General features: G+C 49.8%; 1 protein-coding gene across 1 annotated transcript in view; it reads left to right on the plus strand.

Moving 5' to 3' along the window:
- SCARA5 (scavenger receptor class A member 5) overlaps positions 1 to 25,131 on the plus strand; it is a 128,484-nt gene that overhangs the window by 65,069 nt on the left and 38,284 nt on the right. Inside the window, exons 4-5 of the mRNA XM_043891178.1 lie at positions 9,508 to 10,182; positions 23,386 to 23,466. Of these exons, the coding sequence (XP_043747113.1) occupies positions 9,508 to 10,182; positions 23,386 to 23,466 (756 nt within the window). The remainder of the gene's footprint in view (positions 1 to 9,507; positions 10,183 to 23,385; positions 23,467 to 25,131) is intronic.

Genomic DNA, 25,131 nt, shown 5'->3' on the forward strand with positions numbered 1-25,131 from the left:
CCCATGTGTAGAATGGTCTTTAGATCTGCTTCTCTAAGGATGGGGCTTCCCGGGTGGCGCTAGTGGTAAAGAACCCCCATGCCAGTGCAGGAGACACAGGAGATGAGGGTTCAATCTCTGGGTGGGAAAGATCCCCCTGAAGAAGGGAATGACTACCCACTCCAGTATTCTTGCCTGGAGAATTCCATGGACAGAGGAGCCTGGCAGACTACAGTCCATGCGGTCGCATAGAGTCAGACACATCTGAGTGACTGAGGACACATGCATACACTCCATCAAAATGCTGATTTCCTGACATTGCTCGTAATGATTTCAGATACTCTGGCCTCTGAAGTGAGGGTCCTGGGGACAGCCTCCTCAAGAAGAGCCTTTTTCATCATAATTTGTCTTGGATCCCATTTCCACGGCCATCAAGACTGAATTATCAGAGACTCCGTTGGCTGGGACCACCAAAGGGAACGCTTGTGCCAGAGCACCCAGCACACCTCTGGGGAAAGTAACCAACATATTGGCGGGGTTTTTCTTGCTCTGAGGTTGTGCCAGGCCATCCTAATGTGGATATCCACGGCTGTCTGCTGGCTGGCAGTCAGCCTCTGCTCCATGCATCCCCCAGTTCAGAGTCTGTGCTCCTCCATGGGCCAGAGACAGGTCTATGTATAAAGACTGGGCATCTGGATTGCACCGTTTCAGAGATGCAGTCTGCATCCTTCATGCCTGTTTCTTGGATCCTGCCTGAAGGACCTAGAATTGGCCACTGGGCTTACTTACTTAGGGAGCCCTCCAGTCCCAGAATTGACCAAGGCCACTGCACACAGGCATTCAGGACAGCACACGCATGTGGGTAAAGCATGTGGCCCTGAGCCACTGAATGATGAGTCTTCAGGTGAACAAAGCATCAGAAAGCTCAGGCCACCTGGGTAAAGACGGAGCTTCTGCTGGCTTCCTTCTCAAAGGGCCTCCTGCCGCTCTGAGCTGTGGCTGCAAGCTCCCGGCTCTCTTCTGTGTGAGTGCAGGGGATGGTGGGCTGCAGACAAAGAAGACAGTCTCCAGCCTGGGGATGTTGATCCAGGACATCCTGCTGAGTGAGCTCGGAGCAGGGACATGTAATATTGGGTAGGCCAGAAAGGTTTTCAGGTTTTTCCAAAACAGCTTACCGAAAAATCGAATCAAATTTTCGGCCAATCCAGTACTTAAAAAAAAAGTGAATAAACTCACCCCAAATTTACCAGCATGGCTCAGATGGTAAAGAATCTGCCTGCAATGCAGGAGACTTAGGTTTGATCCTTGGGTCAGGAAGGTCCCCTGGAGAAGGGGCTTCCGGGCTACACAGTCCCATATTCTTCCCTGGAGAATCCCATGGACAGAGGAGCCTGGTGGGCTGCAGTCCGTGGGCTCACAAAGAGTCAGACACGACTGACCGACTAACACTAACACTTCCAAATTTACCAATCTGCTGCTTTCCTCTTTGGGTCCTTATGCATGTCCTCTAATACCTCACCTCCTTCATCTGCTTCATTTCCCCTGCCTCTGCCCTTCATTTACAGAACACACATTCAAAAATAAAATTATCCAAAATTTCCGGAGAGCGAGAGCAGGGCAGTAAGCCCCCAGCATGGGGCCCTTTTGCATTCGGGGCCTTGTTACACACCACGAGGTTGGCCCTGGTTTCCTCCTACCTCTTGGAAACAGGGGAGCCCTAGTGAAAATGGGCATCACTTTAAGTGCTAAAGATCTGCCGATAACCTCTCTCTTATGCAATTTGGAATGAGCATTATGCTCCAGTTTTAAATGAATTTTCTATTAAAGTCACATGTATCCAGATCTCAGGAAATCCAGCCCAGTGTTGCAGACCTCCCGAAAGAAAGCCCCCTTTCCTGTCTTTTTCTTAGTGCTTAAATTGAGGTGCCTGACTTGCAGTTTCATTTCAGCCCCATCCTTTCCCAACTCTGCCCTCAATGTGTCTGCATGCATGCTCAGTCGTGTCCGACTCTTTGTAACCCCAGGGACTGTAGCCCACCAGGCACCTCTTTCCATGGGATTCTCCAGGCAAGAATATTGGAGTGGGTTGCCATTTCCTTCTCCAGGGGATTTTCCCGACCCAGGGATCGAACCCTCATCTCCTTTGTCTCCTGCATTGGCAGGCGGATTCTTTTACCATTGAGACACCTGGGATGCCCCTTAATGTGATGCTCTGTGAATTCTGATATCCACCTTCCTCCCAGCAGCATCGTGAGCCTAAATGAGGACAAGGTAGGATGGCTGCATGGGACAGTGAAACAGCCGGGCAGGTCCACCTCTTACTCACAGATGGTCTTGAGTTACTCACTTCGTTGCTTGAGTTTCAATTTTTCATCTGTGAAATGGTGATACAATCTGCCTGTAGGCTTGGGGGGACCACACAGTTATATGTCTCCTGACTGCATTCTAGAATCTGTTCCCCTCCTCCACTGGCTTCTCCATCAGACTAGGATGCCAGTTCTCCATGCCCCCCACCCCCCGCCACCCAAACCACTAACAATTCCCTCTCACTTCTGAGGCTGATGCAGGACTTCTGCTCAGGTGGCCTGGAAAAAAGGGGGAGAGATACCTTCTGCTGTTTGTCTTGTGTAAGGGTGGGGCCAGCAGGGCCTTCATAAACCAAGCATCTTGAGTCTCCTTTCACTCTTTCCTACCTTCTCAAGCTCCTTCATCTGAACATGGGCAGAATTCCTACTTCACAAGTGTGCTGGGAAGATGAAACAAAGTCACTCCTAACAAGGGACTAAAGCTAAGTTTGGCATATTTTTGTTCAATCACTAAGTCGTATCCGACTCTTTGTGACCCCACAGTCTGCAGTACTGTCCTTCACTATCTTCCGGAATTTGCTCAAACTCATGTCTGTTGAGTTGGTGATGCCATCCAACCATCTCTTCCTCTGTTGCCCCCTTCTCTTGCCTTCAGTCTTTCCCAGCATCAGGGTCTTTTCCAAGGAGTTGGCTCTTTGCATCAGGTGGCCAAAGTATTGGAGCTTCAGCTTCAGCATGTGGTAGGTGCTTAATAAATGTCATCTCCTACCCTGCTCCCCCAAGTAGACTTTGGAGTTCAGTATAGGGCTGACCACCCCTGCAGCAGGTATGGAGGACAGAAGACTGGATAACAGGACAGATGACCCCAATCCATCCTTATTTATGCTTCTGGCATCTCTTGCCTTCTTTGAGCCTCTTTCTTTTTTACCCTTTGAGGATATTAGGAATACTTGCAGCACTGCCTACCTCCCAAGATGAATTATATTTAAAATTAAGGGAGATAATGAGTGTGAAACTTTATACAAAGATAAAGGATTAATAACACAAGCGCTCAAGACTTAGGTCGCCAAACCTCAAATAGAACACTTAGCTTTTCTTCCTCCAGCTCACAGGTACCTCCCCTGCTTTGCTGGCACGGTGGGTGTGTCTGATGTGTTTGGGGAACGCAGCCTCTCTGGTCAGTCTGGAGCACCTTGATTTCACCAGCATATGATCATTTTTTAATGAGCATAAACGATGCTTATGAAACAGGGAGCCAGTTCACGACTGGGGTCTGGGTGGGAAGACTGCAGGAGATGTGATTGTGTGACTCACCTAGCCCAGGGTGTGGCCTGAGACAGATATTCATCCATCAGTCAAACATTATTACAAAGTGTACATGAACACATTCATTAGGATTCAGCAATTAATACTGAATCAGAATCTGAATTAGAATCCATGATTCCTGCCAAGCAGCCTGACTCCTGCCTGGGTTTATGATGGGGAACTCACTACCTTCAAAGCTTATTCCCTATTTGTGCATCTCTGTTAAAAAGTGTATTCTAAGGACTTCCCCCGTGGTGAAGACTCCATATTTGCACTGCAGGGGGTGTACGTTAGATCCATAGCTGAGAAAAAATAAGATCCTGCATGCCACGTGATGTGGCCAAAAATAAATAAATAAATAAATAATAAAATAAATTAAAAGTTTATTCTATGCCTTCCACCCTTTCAGTTCAGTTCAGTCGCTCAGCCGTGTCTGACTCTTTGCAACCCCATGGACTGCAGCATGTCAGGCCTCCCTGTCCATCATCAACTCCCAGAGTTTACTCACACTCATGTCCATTGTGTTGGTGATGCCATCCAACCATTTCATCCTCTGTCATCCCCTTCTCCTCCTGCCTTCAATCTTTCCCAGCATCAGGGTCTTTTCAAATGAATCAGTTCTTCACATCAGGTGGCCAAAGTATTGGAATTTCAGCTTCAACATCAGTTCTTCCAATGAATATTCAGGACAGAAGGTGTCACAAAGGGAGTTCTGGACCCAAATGACCTAAGTCTAAAGTCAGTCTCCTCTGTCTACAAACTGTTTGACCTTGTGAGTTACTCAACCTCTGTGTGCCTCAGTTTCCTCATTTAGAATATGATGATCATAACAACACTTATAGGCTTATTATGAAATTAAATGCATTAATATGGGAAGTACTTAGAACATGTCTGGCACAGAGTAAGGACTCGGGAGATGCCAGTAATTATTGTTACTCTATGATTTATCATCTCCTTTGTGAAAGTATGAAAGCTAAAGAATAGTTAGAGCAATTAAAAGTAAATACAGCAGGCAGAGAGATAAATGAACTGTTTGCATAAACATGAATTAAGAGAGTCACACTCAAGGAAGAATTGTTCCCTGTTGAGGGCAGCAAACATCTGGAAGGGATTAAATGGGGGTAGGAGGGGGTGGGGTAGTGTGAGCTGAGAACACACTGTGACTATTGGAAGGAGATAATTCATTTCTGGGGTGGGTAAGTGATCCCAAAAGAGGGAGGCTGCTCTGGGCTTCTACAGCATGACTGGATGCCCAAAGAGTATTTATTCCTTCAAATAATTTTGTTCTGATTAGACTGAGTACCTAAAATACCCATATCATTCATTTGAGCTGATTCATTAAATTAAAAAAAAAAGCCCAGAAATCAAATTGTAAAGATAGGTAATGCATTGCCTTGAGAAAGTCACTTCTAAAATGCAAATATACTAGCATAAAATAACAAGCTACCATTTTGTATCTGTGACATTAACCATATGAAAATTGTAATAGTGCATTGAGGTTTTATTGAAACTGGCACATTTAAAAATCTATAATGTACATGTATGCGTGTGTGCTAAGTTGCTTCAGTCACGTCCGACTCTTTGTGACCCCATGGACTGTAGCCTACCAGGCTCCTCTGTCCGTAGGATTTTCCAGGCAAGAATACTGGAGTGGGTTGCCATTTTCTCCTCCAGGCAATCTTCCCAATCCAGGGATTGAACCTGAGTCTCTTATGTCTCCTGTATTAGCAGCTGAGTTCTTTACCTCTCGGAGAAGGCAATGGCAACCCACTCCAGTGTTCTTGCCTGGAGAATCCCAGGGATGGGGTTGCACAGAGTCGGACACGACTAAGTGACTTAGCAGTCTTTACCACTAGCGCCACCTGGAAAGCCTATAATGTAATTACAAATAGGTATAACTTCTGGGAAGTGATTTGGCTAGAATTTTTTTTTTTCTTTTTGTGATTTCGTTGGAATTTTTAAGAGTTATAAAAATGTCTATAACTTTGGCTCTACTAATCCAACCTCTAGGAATTTATTGGTAGGAAAAAATTCAAGAGAAGGAGGGACCTTTCTGCATTTGTTTTCCATGATTGAGAGTGGGTAAATTACCAAGCATCTCCCTGATAGGCTCTTAGGCAGCCATCAGAAGGATAATTATAAAGGACAGATGGGAAAAGTGTGAAATAATCATTCACAAATTTGAAAGCACAGAAATTGAATTGTAAAGACTGGGTATGCGTTCGGATGGAACTAGAAGAAAATGGAAAGGAAACCAGTGTTCTTTGTTGGAGGTTGTGAGATGGTGGAAGAATTTTTTCTTTATTTCAATTTATGTTAAAATTGGTTGTGCAATGAAAAATAATCAAAGACTCAGATGGACTCTCTCGGAAGGGGTGGCTGATTGTCAACCTTCACCATACGGGCAAGTTCAAGTCCAGTTTTCTGAGATAGAAGGGGTCTCAGATCTGAAACCTGGGGGCTGATGGGCAAGGCGGGGGGCCTCCCAGGGCACAGGGACACCTGCAGAGGGAGGGCGGGGCTGGTGGGAGCTGGCAGAGAGTGGCTTTAAGGGAAACTGCCTCCTTCAGTGTTGCCTCTGACAGGCCTGAGCTAATGAGCATTAAAATCAAGTAGTTGCACTGTTCCTCTTAATCACTTGCAATCCCAATGTTAAAACCAGAATTAACAAACCTAGTGTTTTACTACTTCTGATGAGCTGCGGTGTTTCTTTGAATCTCAGAGCATCGAGAGCACAGGCTGACACTAAAATATCAGGCTTTCTGGTTTCCAACTGCCCTGTCTCAAATACCTGTCAATCAATCTGGTCGAATATTGGACAAACACAATCAGGTCCTGGCCTGCGATGACATGCAGGCAATTCCTGTGGTTACTTGGGTTGTGATTGCATCACGGATTCATTTCTCCAGAACCTTTACTTCTATTGACAACTCTTTTTAGAAAATATTTCTTTATTTGGCTGCATAAGGTGTTATTTGCAGCAGGCGGAATCTTTCGTTGTGGAGCATGGGCTTTCTAATTGTGGCTCGGGCTTAGTTGCTCTTCAGCATGTGGGATCTCAGTTTCCTGATCAGGGGTTGAACTCATGTCCCTTGAATTGCAAGGTGGATTCTTAACCACTGGATCTTTCCAGAGAAATCCCTTGACGACTCTCACTAACTTTCCAGAGTAGTGGGGCAGTGAAAGGAAACACTGGACCAGGAGTCAGGAAGCATGCCGTTAGGCAGATCATGAATATGCTCATGGCTTCAGTCTCTTTATCTGTAAAATGGGGAAGCTTTTCACCGAAGGCTGCCTAGACTCAAAGTCAATGATGCAAGTCTGAAAAACTCAGTTTGGGCCATAGTAGAGAGTCTTCTGACCAGAATGAAGTTGAAGACCCCTCTTCCAAACTTTTCCCAGTCTTTATACACCATGGAAAAAAACAAATTTAGATCAAGCCCCACTCTGTAAGGGGATGTTGACACCCTGTTATGTGCAGAAGAGGTTAGCCAGGAGGTATGGAGGCTCAGAGGCCAGTCAAGAGACAGTTGATGAGGGAACTGCTGACTTTAACCAGAAACAGTGTTACATAGCCAGGATGTGATCACTGTCTTTGAGATTCTGAAGAGCTGACTTGTGGGAAAAGTAAAATTCACTAGCTTTCTGTGACCTCAGAGGGCAAAACCAGTGGTTAGAGACTACAGGGAGGCAAATTTCAAGTCTGAACAGAATACAGAACATTCCAGCACTTAGAACTAACTGAAAGTGGAGAGAATGTGTATGAGCAGAGGTTGGGCATATGATTTTCTTGGAGATTAAAGTGCTGAGTGAACACTTTAATTTTGTTGACTATTTTCATTTTTTTGTTTGTTTGTTTCTGGGTATGCCATGTGGGATGCAGGATCTTAGTTTCCAGACCAGGGATCGAACCCTGCTCCCTGCAGTGGTAGCACTGGACTGCCAGGGAAGTCTCAAGGGAGAATTTGAAGTGGGGCTCAAATGCCTCTCTAATGCTGTGAGCCTCTGAATGCAATCTGAGATGACTTACATCCTCCAGGGCGGCCACCATAAATGCCATGCACTGGCAGAAGCATCAGCTCCAGCACCCACAAAACCACCTTCTTCCGTCCCAGCTTGAAGTTCAGGAAAGAGCTAGTGTATGTGGATCCTCTCATGACTTGAACAAGCTGTGTACTAGATTCCCTGACTCTCTCCATCCCAAGACTTCCAAGGCAGAATTCCCCCTGTGCCTCCTTTGTCTCCACCTCCTACTCTGCCCCACCCCCACTACTAGTTTCCATTTTTCTGGCGTGTAGATCAGAGAGGGAGACAAAGCTGTGGGCAGTGCGCAGCAAACAGACCAGCATTCCTGGACATCCCAGGAGGTACCAGGGTTTGCTGTGTCCCTAAGTGCTCCCTGGGCATGCAGGAGACAGCGGATGCTAGATGATAATGACTCAGAGGCACACGCCTTCCCTTCAGGTTGTGAACTAGCTGCTTATAATCAAGACAAGGAAACCTCTCCAAGGGAAAAGGGTGGGAGACCATTGAGCTGGTCGTTTGCCTGAGAAGGGAAATGCACACATGCTAATTCACTCAGTTGTATAAAGACCCCATGGACAGTAGGCTGCTGGGCTCCTCTGTCCATGGGATTCTCCAGGAAAGAATACTGAGTGGGTTGCCATGCCCTCCTCCAGGGGATAGTCTCCACCCAGGGATCAAACCTGAGTCTCTTATGTCTCCTGCACTAGCAGATGAGTTCTTTACCACTAGCGCCATCTGGTAAGCCCCAGATAAGAGAAGGTATGGATGTAAAAAGCATCTCCCCTGGCCTAGAGGGAATGGGACCCCGAACTGAGGAGTGGGAATTACCAGCGCTGCCCGGAGCCTGGCTGAGTCTGCTGCTGGCATGGTCCCTTCAGACAGTTCCAGAGCAGACTTGGAGGACAGCATCTGGGTTCCAGAGCAAGCAAGCCCTCTGGATTGGAATCCTGTCTCCAGGTCTTACTTGCCATTGCCTGGGGCAACGGTAACAGCTTTAGCCCTAAAGGGGCTTAAATAAGGGTCCTTTGCTGCTGTTTAGTTGCTCAATCATGTCCGACTCTTTGCAACCCCATGGACTGTATAGCCTGCCAGGCTCCTCTGTCCATGGGATTTCCCAGGCAAGAATACTGGAACGAATTGCCATTTCCTTCTCCAGGGGATAAGGGTACTTCCCTTCTAAAGTGGAGAGGATGACACAGAATATTGGAGGGTAAGCCTCGTGGAACTGCTGATGTCTGATCCTTTTCAAAATACAAAAAAAAAAAAAAAAAAAAAAGAGAGAGACCGGTTCCTACGGATCAACCTCATCCGTAGATAAGTCTGTGCCTGCGTGCATGCTAAGTCGATTTCAGTCCTGTCCGACTCTTTGTGATCCCATGGACTGTAGCCTGCCAGGCTCCTCTGTCCATGGAATTCTCCAGGCTAGAATACTGGAGTGTGTTGCCAGGCCCTTCTCCAAGGGATCTTCCTAACTCAGGGATGGAACCTGCATCTCTTATGTCTCCCGCATTGGCAGGCGGGTTCTTTACCACTAGCCCACTTGGGAAGCCCATAGATGAGTCCAGGGGTTCCCAAACTCAATCGCATCTTAGAATTACCCTGGGCTCTTTTTAAAATTCCAAAGACTGGGTCACCTCCCAGACCCATCCAACCACAACTTCTCCAGGTGGGATCCCTGGCCAGGTGATTCTCACGGGCAGACGTGTTTGGGGACCACCGGCTGAACACCGTTTAGGGGATGTGTTAAGGCACTCAGCCTTGGCCACCTCCGCTTCCCCTTCCTCTTACTGAGCGTCTCCTGCTTTCCAAGCCCCGGGGTCGGGGGTTGGGGGAGAACCTCCGCAGCCGCCGTCTCATCTCTCCCCCTCTTCCTTCTCCTCCATCTCCGCAGTGTCCAGGCCCCGGAGCTCCCCGGACGACCTGAAGGCGCTGACTCGGAACGTGAACCGACTGAACGAGAGCTTCCGGGACTTGCAGCTGCGGCTGCTGCAGGCCCCGCTGCAGGGAGAGCTGAGCGAGCAGGTGTGGAAGGCGCACGACGCGCTGCAGAACCAGTCGGACTCGCTGCTGGCGCTGGCGGGCGCGGTGCAGCGCCTGGAGGGGGCGCTGTGGGGGCTGCAGGCCCAGGCGGCGCAGAGCGAGCAGGCGGTGGTCCTGCTGCGGGAGCGCTCGGCCCAGCAGAGCGACGCGGCGCAGCTGGAGCTCTACCAGCTGCAGGTGGATAGCAACCGCAGCCAGCTGCTGCTGCGGCGCCACGCCGGCCTGCTGGACGGGCTGGCGCGCCGGGTGGGCGCCCTGAGCGACGAGCTGGCGGACGTGGGCGGCGCGCTGCGCGGCCTCAACCTCAGCCTGTCCTACGACGTGGCCCTGCAGGGCACGCGGCTGCGGGACCTGCGCGTGCTGGTGAGCAACGCCAGCGAGGACGCGCGCCGCCTGCGCCTGGCGCACCGGGGCTTGGAGCTGCAGCTCAAGCAGGAGCTGGCCGTGCTCAACGGTATCACCGAGGACCTACGCCTCAAGGACTGGGAGCACTCCATCGCGCTGCGCAACATCTCCCTGGCCAAAGGTACTCCCCTTTCCGCCACCCACTGGGCTCTGGGGGACTGCGTGGGCCCCTCCCGCTCAGCGTTTCTTCCGCATGATGCACGTGCCTCCTCCAGGCCTGGGAGTCCGGCTCCCTCCCCAAGCCCACACCTCCTTTATTAAGTCTCACCCCCAAAGACCCTGGAGTGTTCCATCCAAATGGATTATGCGCATTTCCAGGCCTGCACAGGATAAAGGTCCTCCTTGCCACCCCTCTCCTCCCCCCAGACAGCACACACTCAGTATTCACACCCCCCCAGCCATGAGAATGGCCAAGGGTGGCTCCCGAGGCCCTGGGTGGGCAGAGCCTTGGATGTGCCAGCTGGAGCCTCCAAGAGTTTGGGGTTGGGGAGGAAAGCAGGGCTCAAACTGGGGATAGGGAGGTGCTCCCCCAGTGTCCTGGTGCTTCCATTGTGTTGGGTTGCATACCAGACATCTACAAGGCTTGCATTTGCCCATCTTTAAGACCAAAGAAAGAGCCTGGAGTCAGCAACAGGAACAAGGATGGTTTAATGGAAAGGGGAGCTGACAAGTCTGAAGCAAGGTTCTGGAGCGACTCCCCACTGTGTGTGGCAGACAGCTGGCAGGTCCTGGCAGTGGTCTTTGCTCCTGGGGGAAAGGGAGATTGCCAGTTATAGAGGGATTTGATGTGGGGTGGGTTCATTGGTTACCAGGGAAACCAGCATAGGGGCACGCCCCTCACCTCCGCTTTGATAAGCTGTCACTAGCTAGGGCCCAAGGCGAGTATGTAGGAAGGTCAATGATGTGAGTAGGTGTGGGTGAAGCAGGCACTGGTCAGGTGGGGGATGGACAGAGAGCAAGAGAACAGCCATCTTGGGTGGCCTGACCATGCACAGGTGGAGCTACAAAAATTGGGAGAATTCCAAATTTGAACCTGCCCTTCCAGGCTGTTAAAAAGCCATAGTTCATCCAGGTAGAAGAACATATTTTATTTTCTTTAACAGTGTGTTAGCTTCATTTTTCACTCTTAAATATAATGGCAAAAACGTGCAGGCCTCCATTCGGCCTCTTGCTCCAGGTCCACAAACATGAGCATCTTTATAGCCAACCTCCCTCTCTTGCAAACCTGAGCGACTGCACCCCTACTCCCCTCTCCCCCATTCCTTCCCACTGCTGTCCACCCTGCACATCATTGTCAGAGGCACAGTTTGTGAAATGTACTTTTCCTGCACAACCCGCTGCTCAGAACCCACCATGACTGCCCCGGAGTCTGCCAGGTTCACCAAAAGCCCTTAGGCTGACAGTGGACAGTGATAATACCACTTTGAACACCAGCTCTGTTGGGTACTGGGCCAAGTGTAACTCATAGAATGTCTTTTAAAAACAACCATGAGATTAAGAGGCTGCTTACAGTGGCAGTCTGGGAGGTGATGGGCCAGGATTTGAACCCCAGCTTTTCTGATTGCAGAGATGATGTGCTTTCTGTTGCATCCCTGTCCCCAGCCTGTCTTCCCTGCCTTCTCCACCTGGTCCCCTGTACCAGGGTTCAGTCTGCAGGGGCTAGTGGAGCAATGTCAATGCGTAAAGTGACTTCGGTGTCGGGGGAATAGTAAGGACTGTGACAGGTCTGGCCCATTTTGGCCTCAGCATAGACAAGGTCTTCCCATTTTTTTCCAGAGAAACCAGAAACGTGGAATGTTCTAGAATTTTTAATTGTTTAACTCTGTGGGCCAAATACAATGTATCTGTGGTTCCTACATTGTCCATAGACAGCCAGCTTGCACCCGCTGCCCTGTGTGAAGCATCCAGTCCAGTGGGACATGTCTTGTCCCTGCCCTGGAGACACACCCCTCCTTGCCCACTCCCTTGGCTTTCCTCCAGCCTTTCCTCCCACTGCAAAGCCCCCTTCTTCTCCTCCTCATCCAGACCCCACTGCTCCTTCCCATCTCAATCAGACCCACCTCCTCCAGGAGTCCCCTGGCAACTCTAGTCCACTGAAGTCTCCCTCCTCTGAGATTCTGTACTTATCAGAGCAGAAAGTAGTCATGATGGAGACTTCTACTTGCATAATACTTTCCAAGTCCGGTTTATAATAATAAAACATCATTTGGTTTTAAAGTGGGTCCCCATCACCAGCTGTGAGCTCGGTTGAAGGCAGGATTCACTGGAGAGCCAATAGGATTTCTGTAGAGAAGCAGCTGAGGCTCCAGGAGGAAATACCTGGCTTACTCCAGGCCCACACAATTAGAAATGATCCAACCCAGGGCTTTTGCTTTCAACAGCTTTAGTAAGGTATAATTTACATGGCTTTCTTAGTGACTCACTCAGACTGTAGAGAATCTGCCTGCAATGCAGGAGACCTGGGTTTGATCCCTAGGTTGGGAAGATCCCTTGGAGAAGGAAATGGCAACCCACTTCAGTATTCTTGCCTGGAGAATCCATGGACAAAGGAGCCTGGCAGATTGTAGTCCATGGGGTCACATGGAGTCAGACACAACTGAGTGACTAACACACAATTTACATGTCCTCAGATTCGCCCATTTAAGTGTGTAATTCAATGGCCAGCCCAGGGTTTTCCACCCAACGCCAGGGCTCCATCTGGTAACTTCAGTCCACCCTCATCTGTTCTACCGTGTGACCCATGTGACTGAAACTTGAGGAATGTTTGTGGAACAACTGTTCCATCTTGAGCCCATGTCGTCAGAGGACTGGTTTTCTTTTCTTGGGTGACTTTGGTTTCACATTTCAGAAATCAAAGGAGAACAGGAGGCTGTGTGTCCAAATCCACACACCTGGGGTCTCAGCTGTTTGTTTCCTTGACCTCCCCAGCCTGCATGCTAAGTTGTTTCAGTTCTGTCCAACTCTTTGCGACCCCATGGACTGTATGTAGCCTGCCAGGCTCGTGTGTCCATGGGATTCTCCAGGCAAGAATACTGGAGTGGGTTACCATGTCCTCCTCCAGGGATCTTCCCGACCCAGGGATCGAACCCACGTTGGGTTATGCCTCCTGCATTGGCAGGCGGGTTCTTTACCACTAGCACCACCTGGGAAGCACCAGCCCAATCTGGTCAGTGCTTAGTAACAGCAGCGACACTGAATCGTAACCTACGGTGAGCCTACAGTTGAACAGACGTTTTGTCAGCGTTAGTTCTCTAAATGGACATTGACGACTGCTAATCCTCACATCCTGCAAAAAAGGTGTTATTGAACCCATTTTTTTTTTTTTTTGGCCATGCCATGTGGCATGTGAGATCTTAGTTCCCCAAACAGGGATTGAGCCTGAGCCCCCCTGCAGTGGAAGCGCAGAGTCCTCACCACTAGACTGCCAGGGAAGTCCCCGAACCCATTTTATGGTTGAGAAACTAATGAATTTCCCAGTGTTTATTACAATTGGCAAGTGACAAAGGTTCAAAGTGGGTCTTTCTGGCTCAAAAAGCATGTTTTGGTCACTAACTGTGGTACTTTCCAGTGTGGAAAGAGATTGGCTAGGAGCCATGAAGACAGAAGGGAGAGTGGTCCCTCAGGTCTGTCCCTATATATGGGAGGTAGTCTCTTCTGTTTGGGCTTTTCTGTGGCTCAGCTGGTAAAGAATCAATCCACCTGCACTGCAGGAGACCCAGGTTCTATCCCTGGGTCAGGAAGATCCCCTGAAGAAGGGAATGGCAATCCACTCTAGTATTCTTGCCTGGAGAATCCCAGGGACAGAGGAGCCTGGCGGGCTACAGTCCATGGGGTCCCAAAGAGTCAGACCCGACTGAGTGACTAACACTTCAGGGGAGCACTTTCCCACCAGGCACTCCCCCTTCCTTCCTCTCCCGGCCCACAGATGATATCCCCATGCTTCTTGCTGGTGCAGCCTCCTTGGCCTTACCGAGCATTTCACTTTCTTAGTTTCTGAGTCCACTCTCCTTTTGGCTTAAGCTAAAACAGCGCCAGATCACCCATTTGCCACGGTTCTTCCGGTGGAATCCTCTAAGCGGTCTTTCTTTGGTTCTGAAACGAAGTTCCACACTTGCTTCCCTTGTACCGAAGTTTCATCTCAGTTCTGCCCAGGACTGCCTTCCAGTCTTCAAGCTTTGCATTTTTAAAAATTGGTATTTATTTATTTACTTTTGGCTGCGCTGGGTCTTCGTTGCTGCACCCGGGCTTTGTCTAGTTGCGGTGCATGGACTTCTCATTGTGGTGACTTCTCTTGTTGCGGAGCGTGGACTCTAGAGCACAGGCTCAGTAGTTGCAGTAGGAGGGCTTAGTTGCCCCATGGCATGTGGACTCTTCCTGGACCAGGGATCAAACCCCCTGAATTGGTAGGAGGATTCTTTTCCACTGAGCCACCGGAGACGTCCCAAACTTTGCATTCTTGATGGGCTGCTGGCTTTTCAGAGATGAGGCCCCTGTCCCTCCCAGGACCACCACTGTGCTGTGTCTCCCTCCCCTTCCTCCATCTCTCATGGTTGCTGGGGACCCAAATGATGTGATTAAAAAGAGCTCTCTTTGGCATAGCGGAATATAATTACCACATAACTTCAACAAGACAAAACTCTACCCTGGCTTTTGGATAAGGGATTTTTAGCAGAGAAGCTTTGCTGAATTTGTATATTGTGGTCTGAGTGGCTTTTCTTTACTAGTTTTGTTCAGTTCCACTCAGTCTTTAAGCATGCACACGCCGCACACCCTCCCATTCTTCCTTTTCCTGGCTCAGAATCCACAAATGCTCCACTGTGTATATTTATATATATATGACCTTGTTTATGTTATTCTTGAGCGTGACCCCAAACGGTTGCATTCTCTCACTTTGTTATACAGTTTTCTACAGGTTTTGCCTCTGGCTTGTCTTTTGTGTACATTCACAATGGTGCTTTCTGTTTCCTGCTTTGCGTTCTCAGCACTGATCAGGTCTGTTGAAATCTCTCTGTGGCGCTGAAAGAAGCAGAGAACCTAGATGATCAGGCAGACGAGGCGTTCCAGGAGGAGGAAAGCTAAGCAGAGAGGGGAGGCACCCTGGAGGGGTAGTGTGTGAGCAGCGGCCTGATGGCAAGACTGCAGCCACATGTTCCAGCCTCAGCAGGCTCTGTCCGCAACGTGGATGATCATAGACTCCCAGAAGGTTAGAGTGACAAATGGGCTCTGAAATCAACTAGCCCATCCTGCGTTTGTTTTGTAATTAAGGCCCTGGAAGCTCAGAGCAGAGAAATGACCTGCTGACATCAAATCCCCAGCCAGTGGCCCTGCTGGGCTAGAAGATTCATCTCTCAATTCATGAAAGCAAGTTGGCAAAGCATACGTATCCGTAGCTGCTTTTTTGAGGAAAAAAATAGGCCATCTAGTAGAGCGTCCCATTCAACAAATGTTCATATGTGGGCACTGTGTCTCCCCCTCCCACCATAGCGGGTGGCAGGGGGCTCTGTTGTTTCACCTTCCACATCCAACTCTGCTGGGAGGGGAATGGAGCAGATAATATTTGAGTGAGCTTTTTCTTTTTTAAGTATTTATTTGTTTTTGGCCACCCTGGGTCTTCTGCAGGCTCTTCGCTGCTGTGTGCAGCCTTTCTCTAGTTGTTGTGGGTGGGTTTCTCGTGTGGCTTGTCTTGTTTGGAGCACCTAGGGTGCAGGGGCTTCAGTCGTTGTGACACATGGGCTTGGTGGCCCTGTGGCATGTGGGATCTTTGTTCCCAGACCAGGGACTGAGTCCATGTCCCCTGCGTTGGCAGGCGGATTCTTACCCGCTGGACCACCAGGGAAGTCCCTTGAATGAGCTTTAAGCTTTTCCGCATTTGCACTGTCACTGTCTCATCTTCTCTGTTTCACTGGAACAGGTCAGAGCAGAGGTGAGGTGAGGCTCTGCTGGGACAGGAGGGGAGTGCATGCTGTGGAAGTCATTAGTTGCACCCAGCCTTGCCCACTGACCCTTTGCCTGAGGCTCTGGGGAAAGCTGGCTTTGCAGGCTGGCCACAGCCCGGTGCATATATTTGGGGCCCCAGAGAGGACACACGAAATGAGGCCCGAGAGCTCACTACAGTGTAAATGTCAGCGTAAACGTCAGCGATGAGAATCCGGAGCCCCAGTGACATCAGGGATGTGGGAGCAGAGCCGTTAGTTGCGGGACCCCACCTCCAGCAGCCATCCTCGGATTAGCATAGTTCTGCTGCAATGTTTACATTAGGGTCGCTGTTTCGCTGGCTTCAGGCCCACCGCATCAGCTATCAATGAACATTTGTTCTTGGCAGGTCATTGTCTAGATTCCAACACCCATGGGTCCCCTACCCCATCTCTCATTTCAGGATCTGGGAAGGGAGAATGAATTGCCTTTCCCTTCCCGTTGGCTGATCCCAGAAGAATCCTGGTGTTTCTGCCCAATCTGCGTGTGTGCTCAGTCGCGCAGTTGTGTCCAACTCTTCGCGACCCCATGGGCTGTAGCCCGCCAGGCTCCTCTGTCCATGGGGATTCTCCAGGCAAGAATACTGGAGTGGGTAGCCATGCTTTCCTCCAAGGGATGTTCCCAACCCAGGGATCGAACCCAGGTCTCCCACATTGCAGGCGGATTCTTTACCATCTGTGCCACCAAGGAAGGCCCTCTCCCCAGTCCCCAAATCCTTAGTTCTGAGCTGGAGATGCTTCCAGCCAGAGTGGCTCAGGGCTTTCGGGTGACTGCAGAACTGCGCCGGGGGGTGGGCTCGGCTGGTGGACCGGCAGGGACCTAGGCATGGGGCTGCTCTGCTCCCACTTGCCCTGCCCCCTGTGGCAGGAGCCGGGAGAAGAATGTGGACGCCAGGCCAGAAGCACAGTGAGGGGCTCTGGTCTGTTCCTGTGGCTGAGGAGGAGTGGCCTCTGCTCCTCCTGTCCCAGCTTACCTCTGTTCCGACCTGCTCCAGCGATAGAAAAGCTGAGATGGCGCCGATGTAGATGGTGAGAATCTTAAAACTCATCCGAGTATTACTCAAAAAGAACGAAATAATGCATTTGCAGGATCATGAATGGGCCTAGAGATGATCATACTAAGTGAAGTAAATCAGACAGAGAAAGACAAATATCATGATGCCACTTACATGTGGAATCTGAAGTATGATACGGGTCAACATGTCTATGAAACAGACTCAGAGATACAGAGAACCTTAGGGGAGGGGAGGCAGGAAGGGATGGATTGGGAGTTTGGGATTAGCAGATGCGAAGTATTATATATAGAATGGATAAACAACATGGTCCTACTATATAGCACAGGGAGCTATATTCAGTATCCTGTGGTAAACCGTAATGGAAAATATGAAATATATCAGTTCAGTTCAGTCACTAAGTTGTGTCCGACTGTTTGTGACCCCATGAACTGCAGCACGCCAGGCTTCCCTGTCCTTCACTATCTTCTAGAGCTTGCTTAAACTCATGTCCGTTGAGTCAGTGATGCCATCCAGCCATCTCATCTGTCATCCCCTTCTCCTCCTGCCGTCAGTCTTTCCCAGCATCAGGGTCTTTTCCAGTGAGTCAGTTCTTCGCATCAGGTTGGAGTTTCAACTTCAGCATCTGTCCTTCCAGTGAATATTCAGGACTGATCTCCTTTAGGATAGGCTGGTTTGATCTCCTTGCTGTCCAAGGGACTCTCAGGAGTCTTCTCCAGCACCACAGTTCAAAAGCATCAATTCTTCGACGCTCAGCCTTCTTTACAGTCCAAGTCTCACACGTGTACATGACTGCTAAAAACCTAACTCGGGATCTGACTACTCAGGACCTGACTTGATGTCATTTTCTCAGGAAACCAGGCTGACAATCTGGAGCTTGCGTGGACTCCTCCCTTTCCTCTGCTCCGCCCCCTTCCTGGCTCTCATCCAGGTGATTCCCGAGGCAGGTCTCTCCCTCCTTCCTCACTGCCTCCCTCATCGGGATCCTCCCAGCCTCCCTTCCTGGCTCCAGCCTCTCTCTCTGACCCACTGTTGCTGTCTGATTGATCCCGTCAACGCTCAGCCTTCTTTACAGTCCAACTCTCACATCCATACATGACTACTGGAAAAACCGTAGCTTTGCCTAGACAGGCTTTGTTGGTATATTGTAAATACAAAAATATTATATATGTGTATATATATATATAACTGAATCCCTTTGCTATATAGAAGAAACTAGCACAGCATTGTAAATCAACTACACTGCAATAAAATTAAAAATAATGCTCATGCAGGGACCATTGGGATTGCTGACACCACATAATAGCTTCCACGACTCCCCAGAAGTCATGCCTTGAATCTCTCCCATATGCTGGATGCTGTGTGAGGCCCAGGGCCTTGGAGAGTGGGGCTCTAGCCCCACAGGTAGGCCTGTCCTCCTTGGGGACCACAGTCTGAGAGGAGGGACGGTGACAGGCGCGTGGGTGTAGAGTGGCCCATCCAGACTCTGATGCTTCCCTGGGGAATCTGTGCACAGTGATGCTTGAGGCTTCTCCCAGCTCTGAGATGTGGGGGTTTGGCCCAGGTGCCCTCTGAGATCAGAGGGGTGAGTGTGAAGGTGAGCTTCAGAGAGCGACGGGCCTCTTAGAAGGGACAGGACTTGGCTAGTACTTCGGGACACCATGAGGAGAAAGCTTTGGTTGAGGTGGAAGAGAGTTTGTATTGAGAAGCATCAGACTGTGAGCTTGCAGAAGAAGGGGTCAGGTTGGGGATGATTTGCAGGAGTCTCCAACAGAGAGGGCTGCTCGTTGTACTGTGAGGGGCTTCCGAGGGCTCTGAGTTCACCTGATTCTGATGGGATCAATCAGACAGCAACAGTGGGTCAGAGAGAGAAGCTGGAGCCAGGAAAGGAGGCTGGGAGGACCCCAATGAGGGAGGCAGTGAGGAAGGAGAGAGAGACCTGCCTCGGGAATCACCTGGATGAGAGCCGGGAAGGGTGCGGAGCAGAGGAAAGGGAGGAGTCCAAGCAAGCTCCAGATTGTCAGCCTGGTTTCCTGATAAAAGGACATCAAGTAGTCATTTTGATGATCTGTCTGAGTAGTAAGATACCGAATTAGGCTTTTAGTAGTCATGTACAGATGTGAGACTTGGACTGTAAAGAAGGCTGAGCATCGAAGAATTGATGCTTTTGAACTGTGGTGCTGGAGAAGACTCTTGAGAGTCCCTTGGACAGCAGGGAGATCAAACCAGTCCATCCTAAAGGAGATCAGTCCTAGGTGTTCACTGGAAGGACAGATGCTGAAGCTGAAGCTCCACTACTTTGGTCACCTGATGCAAAGAGTTGACTCATTGGAGGAGACCTTGATGCTGGGAAAGATTGAGGGTGGGAGGGGAAGGAGGTAACAGGATGAGATGGTTGGATGGCATCACTGACTCAATAGACATGAGCTTGGGCACACTCTGGGAGCTGGTGAGGGACAGGGAGGCCTGGTGTGCTGCAGTCCATGGGGTCGCAAAGAGTCAGACATGACTTAGCGACTGAACAAGAATAAATAGATCCCAAGAATGCATCACCAGCAGTCAGCGCTGATTTGAAGATGTGCTTGGTCCTCAGAGCTCCAGACAGCCGGGCCTCTTGAGACCCAGACTGGCCACATTCCAGGCTCCTCTGAGTCAGCCAGGCTAGTACCACCCGAGGACACGACTAAGCCCTGGAAATCAGCACTGCCTTTACTAGCCACCCTGGCTTCTTCCCAGTGAATCTCTAGTAAAGGTCTTCACTAACCACTTGCTGTTGTTGTTTAGTTTCTCGGTCATGTCTGGCTCTTCACGACTTCATGGAGCCCACCAGGCTCCTCTGTCCATGAGATTCCCCAAGCAAGAATACTGGAGTGGATTGCCATTTCCTTCTCCAGGGGATCTTCCCAGCCCAGATGTTGGCAGGCGGATTCTCTACCACTGAGCCTCCAGGGAAGCCCACACTAAGCACTTAGTTGTATCTTAAAAACTCTATCCACGTGTAGGATATTTTTAGAATCTGGCTCTTATTGAACTGGCAGGGGGGTTTCAGATGCGGCTATTCTAAAGCCACCCTCAGTAATCTCAGCATAGTTCTGATGACACATTTTGAAGAGTGGGGTATAGATGGTCAGGGACGGTCTTGCCACTCACAGGTTCTCAAGCCCGTATATATCCACCATGTCATTGAGTTCCCTTACTCCTCACTACAAACACCCGAGGAAGATTTCTACTTAGATTTTACAGACCCAGAATTTGAACCCAAGATCTCCATCCTCAAACTCCACCTTCCAAGTGATCTCTGCCCCCTTGATGCCTCTCCATCAGAGTTAGTCCACTGGGTAGCATCCTGTTTTTGCCAGAACTACTGCTGGGAAGGTCCATGTGTTGGATCACACTCATCTTAGAGCGAATAGAAGAAATGGAGGATGGTCCATAGCATCATCGACCTGCTTGATCCCAGTGTGCCGAGTTTCCCATGGGGAGGACAGGAAGGAGCAGGGAAGAGTGAGAAGGGGTGGAGTGGTCTGGGGACAGAGGAGGGTAACAGCCCAGTGACAAGCTGTGATGGGCAGAGATTTAGGAACTGCTGTCAGCAACCTTTGCTGCAGCCTTGACCTGGCCAGGGGATTGCTGGCATGGGCATTGTAAAGCTCACTCGCTTCTTTCCCCTGTATTTCTCTGCTATATAATCTTAGGCGTGTTCCCAACAGGTGTGGTGTCTCAGTCCTGTTCTCTGAAAGCTGAGGTCCACATGGCCAGTCATACTTTGTTTTTCTTCCTAGAAAAGAGGAGTGAGAGTTGCTCAGTCATGTCCGACTCTTTGCGACCCCATGGACTGTCCATGGGTTTCTTCAGGCCAGAATACTGGAGTAGGTAGTAGTAGTAGCCATTCCCTTCTCCAGGGTATCTTCCCAACCCAGGGATCGAACCCAGGTCTCCTGCATTGCAGGTGGAATCTTTACCGACTGAGCCACCAGAGAAGCCCTGGTGAAAAGAGGAAGATGGTTACAAACTGTGGTCCTCCTCACATGATCCATGTAACTCAGAAATCCTTGTTTAACGATTTGTGCACTTTTCAGTTGTTGATTCCTTTTTCCCCCTGTTCTCATGCCATTGAACTCTTAAACCACTGTCAACTTTGGTTAGGGTCTGAGGACAGTGCCAACTTTGGGAATGTATCAGTACATCTTGATCTTGGCCGCCTAGCTGTTTTGTGTGTCTTAACACCCTCTGATCTCATATACTCATTCATTCAGCAAGTATTTATTGTGCAAGCGTGACTGCTAGGGGGCGAGTATACATGTTTTGGTTTCCTAGGGCTGCATGACAGAGCACCGCAACCTGGGTGGCATATTGTTGTTTAGTTACTCAGTCGTTTCCAACTCTTTGTGACCCCATGGACTGTAGCCCACCAAGCTCCTCTGTCCATGGGATTTCCCAGGCAAGAATACTGGAGTGGGTTGTCATTTCCTCCTCCAGGGGATCTTGATCCAGGGATCAAACCCAAGTCTCCTTCATTGGCAGGAGGATTCTATACCACTGAGCCACCAGGGAAGCCCCTGGGTGACTTGAAACAACAGAAATCGATTCTCTCACTGTTCTGCAGGCTGGAGGTCTGAGATCCAGGTGTGCACAGGACCATCCTCCCTCTAAAAGCTCTGGGAGAGATCTTTCTTGGCCTCTTTCTGACTTCTGATCTTGCTGGCTATCCGTGGTGTTCCTTGGCCTGTAGACGCATCATTCCAACCGTGGCCTCCATGGTCACCTGGCCTTCTGCCCGTGTGTCTGTCTGTCAGGACACCAGAAATTGGGTTAGGATCCACCCTACTCCAATCTGACCTCATCTTAACTAATTACAGCAGCCAAGACTCTGTTTTCAAAGAAAGTCATATTCTGAGGTCCTAGGTGGACATGAAATTGGCAGGGACAGTTTGACCCAGCACAGTACAGTTGGGGCATTTTCCTTGGTCCTCTTTTTTGTCTTACTGAGCAGCCAGAATGGAGAATTTAGAATCTGGATCTTCATAGCCAGTAAAGGGATGCCAAGGGTGTGGTCCTATCTCAGGGAGCTGGCCATTTTGTTAGGAAAAAGAGAACACTTGTGACTACAGGACAAGGCAGTGTGGGATAAGCATCAAATAGTACCAAGGGCATGTGTTCAAACAGGCCGTGCCCACATGTGGCAGGAATGATGGATCAGAGAAGGCTTGGCCACGAGAGTGGCAATGAGCAGCATCGGTGGGGCAGGTAGTGATAGGAGATTGATGGGGAGGGCCCCCTGGCTCACCAGCCTGGGAATAGCAGGCTGCAGGGCATGAAGGGTCAGGTCTCTTCTGGGAATGGTGTGACATCTAGCATGATGAGCGAGGCAGGGTGGATGAGGCCACACAGCCCTGAGCTGATCCACGGCTCCCTCGCTCACTAGCTGGCTGTGTGGTCTTGACACCCAGCATGTGTGGACTGACTCAGATCACACAGGCTAGAATCCCTGCCATGCTGGAGCCTCACTGTGGAAGGAGGCCCTGCTAAGGAGCATTTAGAAACCCCTTCTTCTATCCAGGTGCTCAAGCTAGAAATCTGAACCTGACCCTGGCTGCCTCCTCTGCTTTCACCTACATTTAGCCAAGGTCTGTCTCTTCTGCTTCTCAACAGCTCTCAGAGGTCTCTTCTTATAAGGGCACTAATCTCATTATGGGGGCCCCACCCTCATGACCTCATCTAACCTTAATCACCTCTCAAAAGGCCCCAACTCCAAATACCATCACATAGGAGGGTAGAGCTTCAACACATGCATTTGATGTTGGGATGAGGGAACCACAGTCATTCAGTCCATAACACACTCTCACTCCTCCCTGTACTTAGCCGCTTCTGTTCCTCCTTGCAGTTTCACTGTGGATGTTACTTCTTCCAGGAAGGTTTCTCTGATTTGTGCCTCCCCCCAACCCCCACACAACACACACACACAAAGGTGGACTAAGTGGAGCCCCGTGTGCCTCCAAAGCATATTTTTTACTTTTCCTTTCTGTAGGAGTGAGGGGTTTTTTTTTTTCCTTTTTAATATTTGTGTATTTGGCTGCATCGAGTCTTAGTTGCAGCACACGGAATCTTTCACTGTGGCCTGTGGGCTCAGTAGTTGTAGCCTGAGGGCTTAGCTGCTCTGCGTCATGTGGAAGATTAGTTCCCTGACCAGGAATCAAACCCATGTGGCTGCATTGCAAGACAGGTTCTTAACAGCTGACCCACCACAGAAGTCCTTCAGAGGGAGTTTTTGTTTCCTCTGCAGGCGACCTGCTCCAGAAAGCTGTCCTGTAACCTTAGTGCTGTTTGTCATCCTTTTAGGACCACCGGGCCCCAAAGGTGATCCAGGGGATGCAGGGAAAGAAGGCGAGCCTGGAATCCCTGGACTACCTGGACTTCGAGGTAATGGGGGCCCCAGGAGGGACCTGGACATAGCAGGAAGGGAAGGGGCTTCCCCATCCATCCCTGACTTTCTGTTTTATCGAGGGTGTTGGTGATAGGGCTCTCAGGACAGTCCCCAATCGACTCAGCTTCAGACACCCTATCCTGTTAAAAGCCTAAGAGGTTGTTGGTGTAACACTGTGTGTTTTAGTCTCTCAGTCATGTCCGACTCTTTGTGACCCTGTGGACGGTAGCTGTCAAGCTCCTCTGTCCATGGGATTTCCCAGGTAAGAATACTGAGGTGGGTTGCCATGCCCTCCCCCAGGAGCTCTTCCCCACCCAGGGATTGAACCCAGGTCTCCCACATTGCCAGCAAATTCTTTACCATCTGATCCACAAGGGAAGCCCTGTTGTTGATAAGTCAGTTAAAAAAAACTATATAAGCTCTTTCTGATTTCGAAAGCTTAAAACATTTTTTTAAAGTTGTGTAACACTAGGATGGAGCAAATCCTTTTCCATAGAAAGTACCAGAATCTGAAGGAAAAGAGTGCACAGGAGTCTTACAGCTCCCTGAAGCTACTCCCCACCCCAGGAGTCAGGGCCCCTGAGACCAGAATCATCAGAAGGAATCGAGGGTGTCCTCTGATCTAGAGCAACCCTTCAAGTATGCCGCACCCCCTCGGCATTTCCTGAGTCCCCAGCACTTGACTCCCTGCCCCCTGCAGAAACCACCCCAGTCAGTAGATACCTGTCCTCTCCTGCCCTTTGCTACATGCCCTAGTGACAGACTGGAAGGTCCAGTAGCTGACAGGGAGGGTACTTTGGGACCTTCCGGAAAGAGTGTGTTCTCCTTAGATGCCTTGTCTCAGGAGTTGCTGTTCCATTGCCTTATCAAGCTTTGCATCCCAACCTGTCAATGCTGTGAGCAGCATTTTTCTAGGAGAGTGTAGAGTCTTCTTGGGGCTTCCCAGGTGGCTCAGTGGGTAAAGAGTCTGCCTGGGATGCAGGAGACAAAGGAGACATGGGTTCGATTCGTGGATCGGGAACATTCCCTGGAGGAGGGCACAGCAACCCACTCCAGGATTCTTGCCTGGAGGATCCCATGGACAAGAGGAGCCTGGAAGGCTATAGTCCATAGGTCGAAAAGAGTCGCACGTAACTGAAATGACTGAGCATGCACGCACGTGTAGGATTCTAAGTCAGCAGCCTCCAACCTTCTCGGCATCAGAGACCAATTTCATGGAATTCAATTTTTCCAAGGACGGTGAGGTGGGGAGATAGTTTCGGGATGAGTCAAATGCTTTAAATTTACTCTGTACTTCATTTCTATTGTTATTACTTCAGCTCCACCTCAGATCATCAGGCATTAGATCCCAGAGGTTGGGGATCCCTGTTTTAAGTGATGTAAGAAAAGGGGAGGCTTATCAGGGGAAAGGTATCTGCTTATTTATGTCAGGAATTACACCTCCAAACCCTCTCCTTCCTAAATCTCTAAGGAGGCTGCAAACACAAGAGGAGGCAGAGGCTGGTGGAGGCGGAGCTCACAGCCTGGCCTTCACTCCTGGCCTCTGCCTCTCAGCGCAGCTCCCTAGACTCAGAAGTTAAGGATGCCCAAGGGCTTCCAGCAGAGAAGGCAATGGCATCCCACTCCAGTACTCTTGCCTGAAAAATCCCATGGACGGAGCA

Source organism: Cervus elaphus, chromosome 29 (assembly GCF_910594005.1).
Source record: "Cervus elaphus chromosome 29, mCerEla1.1, whole genome shotgun sequence".
Lineage (NCBI taxonomy): Eukaryota > Metazoa > Chordata > Mammalia > Artiodactyla > Cervidae > Cervus > Cervus elaphus.